Below are 12,395 nucleotides of genomic sequence, written 5' to 3' on the forward strand. Positions count from 1 at the left end.
TTCGATTATCAAGCGATCGTATTATGATAAGAGATAAAATAACAGATTCAAATTACTAATACTAACAATTATCTTCTATATCTGCACAAACACCCTCCTCCGATTTCAACATAAGAGTTTTAACTGTTTACAGCATCATCTCGTATAGCACAATGAAGCTTCCATCCCTGAATCTCTATTTCCTCCAGTATGCGAGGAGGAAAGCATTCATAGTATATAAGCACAACGTGAGCGAGCAGACATAACGCTGAAACATAGATGTAGTAGTTTAGAGAGAAGTGGATCTTATCGTACTTACAGCAGCAGAATGGCAGACATACACATCAGCTTCACTGTGTTGTTATTCTGTTCAAACGAACACTCTGGTTTTCTGATGGAATCCTTTCTAGAGGAGCAATCAACTGCGGCATTGTCATGCCGCCAGAAACTATAATCTCTGTGGCATAGGAAACATCAGAGAGAACATTAGGAAAGAATACAATGGTGTCATTACTTGCACATTTATGTTTAGCAGAAAAATACATGTACATTGTGTTTGCTTTGCATATTTGTTTCTACAACTTACAAGTCGGAAAACCAACGAGGAACATGTTAAAATCATGAGATGACATGCTCGGTGCCTAAATTTCAAATTTTTATTTTCTCATTAGTGTCACGTGAACTCATAACCTGAGCGATTAGGTGCTCTCTTCCAGTGTTCTTGAAAGTGACCAAAAATTCGTTTTTGCTTTCAGAAAAAAAAATTAGCTATTTCTTAACTTAAAAGCACACAAAACAGAAACAATGCCAAGTAAAGCCTATGTTAGTTTCACAAGATTAGAACCAAGATTAGGAAATAAGCAAAGCCTTGCTCTACAAGTATGAATACAGAATGACAAATGTTTACAGGAAGCACAAAGGAACTCATTCATAGGATGGGAATGTAAAGAGATGCACGTACTAGGAAAAAGAAAATTATGAATCTGAACCCAACCCACTTAATAGACATGTCAAAAAATTACCCAAAACTCCACCCATTTGATATGTAACCTAACCAGGTCAAATCAGATAAAGAATGAGATGATTAATCTGCCTTTGGTATAATCTGATCAGCTTAAACAACCAGAATATGGCATGTAGAAGATGACCACTTAACACGGTAAGACATTATAAAACCACTGAGGACAATACAAACTGTTTTCATGTATCGACCTAAATATTGATTGGATTGTTTTTAGTTAGTTAGGTCCATTTCCTAATCTAGAATCCAACCAATTTATTAATCAGGTCAACTTTGTTCATCTGTTTCTCACCCATACTAGCCAACTTATATAAGCCCAACCTTAACCCAAACTCATTCAAGTTCTACCACATTATCATCCAATTTCTTCCATGTTAAAATATGATTTTACAATTAAAACAACCCTTAATGAGTACAGGTAATGATATTAAAGGATGGAATGGGGGTAGTGGAATCAAGCAATTGCACAGGGCTTTTTTGTTCATTCTTCCGAAAAAAAAGGCCAGCTAACAGCATGTGGCACAGTTTTATGCTCATTGCATGCTTTTTTCACATCAAAGATATAGATTAATGGCAATAATATAAAGAAAACATGTGCAAATAGAAAATCAAAACATAATGTGTGCATTAAGAAACATCAAAACATAATTTCTCCGGCTATATAAATGATAAATAAAAGAGACAAAGCTGCGATATATTGCTGACCAAAGAGGTGACAAAATTAAAAAAAAAAATCCAGAGATGTCAAGGAACCAGACCTATGCCTTCACGAACAGACAGGTTGGGTCTAATAATTTCTTCAGATTTGACCAAGAATATATCACCAATATATAGATGGTTTGTTGGAACATAAACACTGCATAATTCTTCCTCACCGTTGTCACTCTGCAGTATAAAAATAATAGGATTATTGTAACAGTGCAAGAGATCCACGATTGGTCATGTCTTAATTTGATATCAAACATGATGGGATTAAAGCAAAGCATAATTTATATGTACTGCAAATTACACCATTGACATAAATTTTATGGTTTTAGCTAGGAAATCAGGAAGCAAATAAGATGGCTAATTGGCTTGATAACCAGGCCAGAATTAGAGGGGTGGCCCAGTCTTCGTATAAAGATACCCCAAGAAATTTCCTTAAATTTCTTACTGATGATGTTTCTATTGTCTTTTCACTGTTGGAGATAAATTGTATAATTATGTTTTATCTTCTAAAAATAGCAAAAACAAGTCAAATTGCAACTTATTATAGATCAAGAGCTACTTACCCAATGACTCGCAATTTATTCTAGATCAAGAAACTATTGCACAAGCCAACTAGCTAAGATCACATTGATAGGTAACAAGTGCAACTTATAATGTTAAGTACCTGAAAGACCACTGATGATGTAATAAAACCAAATGCATACTCGCCAATACGTGGATGACGGATAATTGCAACCTCTTTAAAAGCTGTGGTATTTTGGTCTGTGAAAAAAAGAAGCAAGCTGAGCCAAAGCAATGTATATTGAGAACAAAGGAGTAACAGTTTGCAGGTATCAACACAATCTAACTAAATTGAGAATGGCAAACACTTGGTTGCATCACCCCAGATAAAGAAACAGATGACAGATTAACTGAACACATCATATGTAACAAAGCAAAATATACCAAACAGCACAAGCCGAATAAAGAAAGCATAAGGTAACAGCTGCTACTTTGCCTTCTTAATAATGGGAGAAAAAATTTACAAACATTTTCTTTTAAGGAGCTATAGCTAACCATGTAACAAGAACAAAACAAGATATTTATTAGCATATCATATAGGAGGCTTATAAATTCTGCATCAGTTAAGAATAATTGGTTTGAGAAGAACAAAGTGACATCAATTTGTAGCAGACATATTCCTGTTCAAGCAGTGTTATAGTACACTCAAAATTTGGGTTTTTTGACATTGCTATCTGGTTATCAATCAGACAGTCTGATCATGTCCGCAACAGGAGTATAGAATCAGATTTTTATTTTACATCCAACATGACTTGGATATGTTAGAATTGGGCCTTATCCTATATAATGACAGGCCTGCGTCCTGATGACCTTGCCAACAGTACTCTTTTAACTTTTGGCACTCTTACATCATATAGGCTTGTTCCAATGTATTTTTAAGGTCCATGTTTTAATTCTATAATATACAAGACATGTCGAAGCCACACCAGAAACAAACATAGTTTTAACTCCATGCTAAATGTAACAAGGCAAGGTCAATTCTTTACAAAATCAATAATGACAGGTAAATTGGTAATAAACCATGTCCTAAAAGCAAGATGTAAATAATTTGAACACTAAAAAATAACCATTCATGATGATAATAAGTGCTACCTATTCTATAATGAAAGTAGATAATGAACAAACAACAGTTATTAATTGCATGTTATAACATCTTCCTAAAAGAAAGTACAACATGGCCAACATTCAAACAATCATGGTTTAGTCATGTAGAGAAATGCTACCAGGAGAAATGGCAGTGCTGATTTGCTTTGATGCTGAGTAAATGTGCCTCACAAATGGCATTCTTTTTATAAACCACTCCCCCACCCAGAAAACAGTTGCACCCAACCATGATGAAACAAAAGTTCCAATGAGAAATACAAATACCAAAGATGTCAAGAATCCAAGGCCTGCAATTTCAATAAAGAAAAGATAAATTCATGAAAATAGAATTTTAAAAAGAAGTCTTGGGTTAAAAAATAACAACATTCAGTAACAACTGTAACAATGGACAAAGTTAGACCTTAGAAAGCCAACAATTCTTGAAGCTTTGAAGATTTAATATAAAAACAACATAGAAAGGCATGAACTAATGCTTTCTGGCACTAATGCTACATAGAACTAATATGAAATGAGGAAAAATCTCACTGTGTGTACTTTTTAAATGCTATTAGAATATAGGAAAAGTTGGTCCTTTTCTAATAACAATATAGAAAGCCCTGCTCCTGAACTTGCTCATTATGAATATAAAAGATTATCTATTCATTCAATTCTGATACTTGGCACTATCAACCAAGTAATCACTCCAAGATAAACAGACATATAAACTCTTCATTCTTTACTGCCCAAGGCAGTGTAGGTCAAAAAGAATGGATAAAATGAAGGAAAAGAGAGTCTCTTAGCATAATCCATCACAAAATACTAATCGCTAAAAGTCTTGAGTGATCAAACTTTCATGTTACCTTAAAGATTTCAGTTTTCCTAAGCTTAATTCTCTTTTGAACTAAAACAGATACCGAATTCTCTAGTAAGTAGCTGATTTTTTATTACTGGAATCCATGTTCTGATTATGTCATTCATCTATATATCACACTTTCTGGAGACTTTTATACAACCAACAAGGGCCACAATCAATTACAAATTACAGATCTGTGCCAACTTGACAATAATTCCCAAAAAGTAACTAAAAAGATGAGACTTCCTTAATTATGAGATAACCTCATTGGCTCATTCACAGCCGTAAACAAGCAAAAATATGCCAAAAGCTTACCAAAGATATCAAATCCAAGCTTGTTGTACAGTGGACTGAAGAAACCATCAACAAACTGAATGAACCACCATGTAATGTAAAATGTGACAGCAACTGGGAAAAGAACTACACTGCAAGATAGATGAAAAGGGTTAGAGAAAAGATTGAGGCATTCAAGCACACAGAGAAAAATATGAAGAAATGTACCATCCAGTCAAAAATTTTTTTGACACCCAGCTATGAAGAACAGCACAGCAAGCCTGGGTAACAGCGACAATAAATTTGTGAGAAATTTTAATATAGAACATTAGCTCCACTCTTATCACCTTAGCAGCAAAACCATATCATAATGGAACATTTTGACCTAACACACATGAAAGACATGATAACACGGCTAGGAGAAACTTATAGTTGAAAGTTGAAACTGTGGATAAGGTACATATCAAGTATCCTAGACATCCTCCGTTTCAAACACATGAGAAAGAATAAAGCAACAAAAAAGGCTTTATCATGCTCATAAAACAAAATGAAGCAAGTGGATCATTATTCAAGAATATGAAGCTTCCACCAATATTCCATCTTCTCCTTACATATGTTATGGGAACTCCATGGTAATATTATATTGCAACTTTCATCAACTTAGAATTCTTGCCTCGATGCTTGATCACTATACAAATAACAATCATCAGAATACAAGTATGGTCCACTGTCATCATCATAATGAATGTCCTGTAAAAAGGTTATCATATCATACTGTGAACAGACATTTGCAAGCCTTTTTTACATATAATGACCTTATTGTGCCTTAAGATATCATCAAGTTGCTGCATAGTGTTCTCAAGCTCCAATATGATTAGCATAGAGTTCCAAAATCACCATCACCATTCTGATGTTTAAGGGAACTTCTGGCACAATTCTCGTAGACTTCCATGTAATTTGATGCCACTTGAAAAGTGTACATACAATATCACCACTTGCACTTAAAATGACTGCTCCGGAATACTATTTCAGATTCCAGATACCAAACCTTAACAATGGTGTCCAAGGGGAAGGCAGATTGTACAGTTAAGGTGAGCACTATGACAGATAAAGTTGAGATGGAACCGCAAGAACAAATTAATCTAAACATGAAAAACCTAATATGAGCTTCTGTATACGAAATTATTAAGCTTATAGAATGAAATGGTTGGAATAATGAAGAGCAGTGAATAGTTCATCAATAATACAGTTCATGAGAACAAGAAACTCAATTTGACACAATAAGACTTGCATCATATACAGTTCAAAACTCGCATCATATGCAGTGGAAACACAATAAGATAAGTAATATACATTAAGTCAAACTAAAAGGGAAAAACAATTTTACTAATTGATATAAGAAGATAATTAAAAAATAATGAGGATTAGAGATAATAGAAAAGAAATTATAAAGCATTGCACGGAAAGCGATGATGTTAAGAGTGTTGGATCATAACATAAGACTAAGAAAAAGAAACAAACATAAAATGAAAGATAAGCATAATAACCCTATCAAATAAGGAAAAACTGAGGACTGCATATCTTGAGACATTTTGTACAAACCACAAAGCATTTTTTAGAATAGGCAGATACCTGGTTATTCTTTAAGAAACTAAGCTGATATTTATCTCACCAAGAATTTTAATATGTGATTTTCACTCTGTAATAATTGATCCAATATATTGATGCTTGAGGCAATGCTGCCGGTATGTGCTTTCTAGATAAGCTAGAGTGGTCGAGTTCAAAAGAGTCAGTTGTGATTTGATCATCGCAAATAGCTACATATAGTTCAGATTTTTTCTTTGTCTATTTTTATTCTTCTTCACATCCCATTAATTGACAGTGCAATGTGATTCATTTTAGGTAAATGGAGTTGCTTTGTCACATTAATATGGTGAGTCCAATGGCAATATAATGAAATATGTGACTAGTTTGCTACCAAAACATATTTTTACGATTCATGGGAATTAACATGGATTGAACAAATTATATTCAACCTAAAGTGTGGCTCTCCACTTTGAGAGGTGTTCTATAATAGTCATAAATTGCCAATTCTTTCTTCCGCAGTCTTCCAGAACCTCCACTTCAATTTGATCTCAGTACATTGTGGATAAATATAATGTCATCTAAAGTTGTTCATTCATGTTTCCCTCTTCCAACCAAACAAGACAAAAGAACTTCATAACTGTGACATATATACTTGCAAACTACGTAACACAGAATTACTCTTCTGCAGATTCATTAATTGCATCTAAAAGATTCACATATTGCCCAAAATAGATTCGCCGCCCCCTTTGAAAATTCATGCCTATATATTATACTGAACAAAGTGCTAGATGGTCTCGAAGAAAAGGCTCACCGTGACCAAAGAATCAAACCAAAAGAATGCAGATTCAACGAAAACAACCCTTTTTTCTAGGGTATATCCCCCACCTTATCCATCTACTGCAAAAATTTCGAACCCTATTAAAGTATTCATCTCATCGTTTGTGGCCATGCCACACTAATGTATGCTCAAGTCATTGCAGATTGCCCAATCCGTTCACCGGAACGGCAAATAAGCTTGAAAGGAGAAGCGGTCAGGATCTGGACACGCAATTTCCACTAAGAATCTCCGAAACCGCAGCCGACGAACGAACAAAATGGAGAAAAGGGGCGGAATCACGAATCACGCCAAACGCGATCAGATCCGAGACAAACGTACCTTCCGAGTGGAAGAACCCGGCGAAGCGGGGGGCGATTTGGCGGGGTCTTCGGGATCGACCGCCTGGCTCAGAGGAATCGACGTGGACTCCTTCTCTTCCGCCATTTCCACCTCCTCCACCTCCGATCGCGACACTCGAGTGCGACAACGAGACTTTTGCCTAACGCTTCACTGCGGGAGAAGACCGCAACAAATAGAATGGTTTGTTTCGGGACGGGAGTTATATAAGCTACCACAGCGCGGGCTACGGTGGGACTAAAAGACTGGATTAGCCTCGGGATTACATGTTGACTTGTGGCATGTCATCCTTATCTCAACGTTGTCTTACTGTGGAGGTCGGCTACAATGTTTACTTGTAGAGTAAGAAAGTGCAATTATATTATATTATATTATATTATATTATATATATATATATATATATTGTTTACTTATAGAATAAGAATAATAAAAAAAAATCAACCATCATATTGAGATTCGATGTGTGATCAAATACTCGTATAGACAACAGTTGAACAACCAAAATAATTGAAGATACCAATTAAGAACAACTAAAATACATTTATAAGCTTTTAATGATCTAACTTGAATGGAACTGCGAAGAAGAAGAAAAGAAAATAAGCTAAATATTACCGATAAAGATACCAATTCAAGAAAGATACACGAGTTGACATGTTGCATTGTCAAGTTTTTGTCGTCTCCGGTTCAACGACCACCGACAGCTTTGCTCATCTTCTCGGTCGTCAGAGTTCCAGAACAAGAGCAGTCGCTTGTTCTTGTCATGTAATGCTTGCAGTTGCGCAAGCAGTCAAAGCCTGAGCCTTCCAAGAACCCAACTCCTCTTCCATGGATCGACCACTTACACCCTCCCAGTGTATGATCTGTTCTTGCCCATCTCGATACTACCGACGACGTCGTCGTTGACATCTTCGTCGGCGATGAACTTGCCCCAGTACCAGTGCTGCTGCCACACGAGGATCATCTCCTCGATGGGCACATTCTTAGTCTCAGGGAGGAAGAAGGCGACGAAGACGGTCATGACGACCACCCACGCCGCGAACAGGTAGAAGAGGCCAAACTTCAGGTGGCAGAGCGCGGCCACGAACGCCTGTGCCACCATGAAGGTGAAGAGCATGTTCACGGAGACGGTGATGGCCTGGCCGGCCGGACGGATCTCGAGGGGGAAGATCTCGCTGGGCACCAGCCACCCGAGAGGTCCCCATGACCACGCGAATCCGGCGGTGTAGGTGCAGATGAAGAGCAGCATGCCGTTGGCGTACGACTTGGAAAGGCTCGCAGCGGAGCCGCTGGTTCCGAACTTGATCGCGATCATAGTCCCCACGATCGCCTGTTTCATCACAGATTATCTCAGCGGAAAGAGGATCGCGGTAGGTTAGCGGTGGCGTGGCGGTGGTCGAGCACCTGAGATATGAACATCTGGACGCCGCCCTGCAGGAACAGCTTCCGACGGCCGACTCTGTCGACTGTGGCGATGGAGACGAAGGTGGCGAGCATGTTGACGAGGCCGCTGATGACGGCGGACATGAGGGAGGCGTCGTCGCCGAACCCGACGGTCTTGAAGAGCACGGGGGCGTAGAACATGATGGCGTTGATGCCGGTGACCTGTTGGAAGAAGGGGATGAGGACAGCCATGGTGAGCTGCGGCCTGTACCTCCGCCGCAGGATGGTCGACCACGGGTGCTCGATCGCCCGCGACTCCTCGCACGCCGCCACGATGTCTTCGTACTCGGCGTGGATGTCCGCGGTGCCGCGGATCCTCCGGAGCATGAGGCGGGCCTTCTCGCCATGGCCGCGCTCGACGAGGGAGTTGGGAGTGTCAGGGAGCAGGAGCGAGCCGAGGGTGATGATGGTCGCAGGGACAGAGGCGAGCCCCAAGCTGATGCGCCACCCTTAATCTTGGCGGTGGCGTAGTTTATGAGATTGGCGGCGAGAATGCCGATGGTGATCATGAGCTGGAAGCCGATGTTGAGCATGCCGCGAAGCTTTGCAGGCGCCATTTCAGAGAGATAGAGAGGCACAGACTGCGCTTACGGAGTCGTCGTAAGATTAGATCAGATCATAGTCTCTGTAGCGAAAGCAGCCAAGTTCTGACCTGGGTCGCGAATCCAACGCCGACGCCGAGGAGAATGCGGCCGAGGAGAAGCATAAGCACGCTCTCAGCCGCACCATTAATGGCTGCTCCCACCAGGAAGGTGATGCCGCCGCCGAACATGGACCATTTCCTTCCGAACGCCCTCGTCACCGTCGACGCGAAGAAGGAGGCGATCAGGGCAGCCAAGTAGAGGGACGACGTGAATGCAGTGAGGAGTTGGCTGTCGAATCTGCAGTACTGGTTCGTGCTCGCGTCCTCCTTCTCTTGCCTGTACACCGAGGGGAAGAACTTGACCAAGAACCCATCCATTGATGTCACCCCACCTTCACAGCAGCAGCCAAAGAAGAAGACAGCGAAAGGTCGTCAGAGAAGAGTTTGACCGAAGCAAAAGAGGAGAAAGGCGTTGAGTCGTGATGTAAGGATCACCGGAGATGCCGATGTCGTAGCCAAAGATGAGACCACCGGAGGATGCAACAAGACAAGCTAGGAAGACGAAGAGCGTCATCTTCCCTGGGTAATCGTTGCCGCCATTTCCGGCTCTCAGGATCGCTCCACCAGCCATTCTGTTGTACAAGATGAAGGAGATCAAGGTACCGAAGGAAGAAGAAGATGGAATTATAGAGGAGGCCAAGAGAGTATATGGCTTACGGCATTATCCATTGTGTGTTCTTGGGATCTGGTGGTAGATGTCTGTGGATATTGGCCTATTTTTGGCCACTTGCTGCCGTCTTCCACCTTCTTGTAGGAGAATCCTCGATCCATTAATGCAGGAAGGCTTGGTCATACTACCTAAAAATGGTCACTAGGTCACACTGTTGATCATGGTTGAAGGCAAACAGCAGGAGGAGTTGTGTCGGGACAAAGCTTGAAGGTGATTCTTCTTGTCAGCTTCAGCACACTGAAGCTGAGAAGTCCAACTGCTATTATGTTTTGGTGACTGACGGTCTCTTCTTCCATCATTTTCTTATTAGTGAGTCCTTATGGGGAGAGAGAGAGAGAGAGAGAGAGAGAGAGAGAGTGGTGAAAATCTACAACTGATATCTTCTGCATGGTTTCAAGAGCAGTGTCAAAGTAGATGATTTGTGGGATTGGATTGAGTCAGCTGCATCTCCTGGAGAAGACTGAGAGGAATCGCAAGATTCAATGCATCCATGAACCAGTCTGATCCTCTATGCCTACTGCAGCCCCTCACCTCTAATTCAACCCATCGAGGCCCATTAACCTATTGAGTTTGAGTGATTGACTAAAAATTACTTAATCCCAAGTTAATCATCATCCGATCATTAAAAAGTTCATTCAAATCTTCTTCCCCTTCCCAACTAATCGGGATGTTACAAGTTGCATGGTTTATTTTATGTCAGTGAAACAATAATTAAATGCAACACAGGTTCAGACATTCATTCACCTAAATTTTATCGTGTTGATGCAGACATGAATTAAAAGAAGAAAGAGAGAAAAAAAAGCATCAAGCAATCCGAAAGCATGCAGAGCAGCATTCTTCTTCTTCTTCTTCTTTTTAATCAACTTTTAAGGTTTTTCATCTCATCAAAGAGAATTACGATAGACTATAAGTTATGTTCTTGGATGTTTTTGAAATGAAGAATTCTTCCTCTAATCTTATATTGATGGGATAGGTTTTATCGATTGTACTCCACGTGTCGAGCTTCGATGTATATGAAATGTGAATCATATAAACTCGGAGTTATTAAGGTTTGGTTTGAGAGACCAAATTAAAGGAGGAGTACTCATGACTGAGACCATACCCAAAAAAAATAAAGCATTGGGATTGAATGATGGCAGAGCTGAATGGTTTGAAGAGGTTAAGCAGCTTGCATGAGTTACGAACCTGATGAAACAGTACATACTCTGTGGTCCTCCAAGGTTGGCTGTTCCTGCAGAGTTGGCTTCCATGTTCACCTAACCTAACAATCTACATGATGATATGTTTCATTCCTTGTGCCAGTCTATGACATGGGTGTGTGTTAGAGCAAGGAGGTCAGTAGTAAAAGCTGAACCTTGTGATGCTTTGTTGCTTGGTGAACTGGATGGAAAACTTAGGTGCCCTCCTTTGCTGATCGCATTATGACACATTTAAATCACTTCTCAACCTGCCACAGAAATTATTCTCTTGATTGTTTCACTCATATTCGATCAAATTACAGTCCAATATATTTTTCTTTTTCATCCAATATATATATATATTGAAAACATTAGCCCAAAGTAATGCATACCACTATTCAACTTCAAATCTTAAGCTCTAATATATATCATCATATTCTTTCCATCATTAGAAAAATAAAGAGAATGATTATACGTCGATAAGAATTAATATTCAAATCGATATATGTTAATTATAACTAGTTTGATTCAGACTCCATCAAATTTCTAATACAATTATCAGCAACAAACCAAATGCTTCCTTTAGAAAAAGTAATAATAATAATAATAATAATCACTCTTTGAGAAATAATTTTGTTTTAATCTCCTCAAAGTGATGCCAACACTTACACGGGAGGAAGCATCCAACGAGTTGCAGAATGGAAAAGCAAAGGGAAAGAAGCCATGCTGCTGGCTGCTTGCAGAACGAGTACAATGGATATATGTTCTCCATGGTAATATTAGTTCACATCCCTGCTGACATAACTCGGTTTATAGTTGTGTCCGCATACTTTGGTAATTCCATACGACAGCAAATGCATGGTAATAAGTAATCAGTACAAGTGTAGTACTGTCCGTAGCACACTGTTTGTCAACTAGCCATTATGGATACCAACGTTATTTTGTGGAGACTTCTCGGTTGCAGTAACTTGTCAATCTTCAAGAGCATACGTTTATTATTTCTGTCAAAATAAATTTTTATTTGAAATTAAAAGGTGTGATCATAGTGTTGTTCCAAAGAGATCACTTGACAAAAGCGACAGATAGATAGATAGCTAAATCACAACTAGTTTGCAGTCCCATTAGACTCCCTAGAAACAAGTATTAGCTACCATACTTGAGAGTTTATTTTGATTGATAAACAAAAAAATACGGATGCCATCTGAGTTTGTTTTGATCCATCGAA

At 39.2% G+C, this 12,395-nt stretch overlaps 1 protein-coding gene and 1 pseudogene across 1 annotated transcript; both read right to left on the reverse strand.

The window, feature by feature from the left end:
• Positions 1-82: 82 nt before the first annotated feature.
• Positions 83-7,414, reverse strand: LOC103983651 (protein LIKE COV 2). Its single transcript, XM_009400905.3, has 7 exons — positions 7,222-7,414; positions 4,707-4,759; positions 4,521-4,630; positions 3,493-3,660; positions 2,373-2,470; positions 1,759-1,885; positions 83-436 (listed from the first exon to the last, which is right to left on the reverse strand). The coding sequence occupies exons 1-7, from the start codon at positions 7,324-7,326 to the stop codon at positions 330-332; spliced, it is 768 nt and encodes a 255-aa protein (XP_009399180.2). The 5' UTR covers positions 7,327-7,414; the 3' UTR covers positions 83-329.
• A 663-nt stretch (positions 7,415-8,077) lies between these two features.
• LOC135639110 (sugar transport protein MST6-like) lies at positions 8,078-9,893 on the reverse strand (annotated as a pseudogene).
• Between the last annotated feature and the right edge of the window lie 2,502 nt (positions 9,894-12,395).

Source organism: Musa acuminata, chromosome BXJ3-5, assembly GCF_036884655.1.
Source record: "Musa acuminata AAA Group cultivar baxijiao chromosome BXJ3-5, Cavendish_Baxijiao_AAA, whole genome shotgun sequence".
Lineage (NCBI taxonomy): Eukaryota > Viridiplantae > Streptophyta > Magnoliopsida > Zingiberales > Musaceae > Musa > Musa acuminata.

Bases quoted from the DNA above. Each gene is read 5' to 3' on its own strand.
- LOC103983651 (XM_009400905.3), bottom strand. From the start codon at position 7,326: ATGGCGGAAGAGAAGGAGTCCACGTCGATTCCTCTGAGCCAGGCGGTC. The intron at 3,661-4,520 runs GTAAGCTTTTGG...TTGAAATTGCAG, and splicing joins GCTTGGATTTGATATCTTTG to GCCTTGGATTCTTGACATCT. The intron at 2,471-3,492 runs GTAGCATTTCTC...TTTTTTTCACAG, and splicing joins CAGCACTGCCATTTCTCCTG to ACCAAAATACCACAGCTTTT.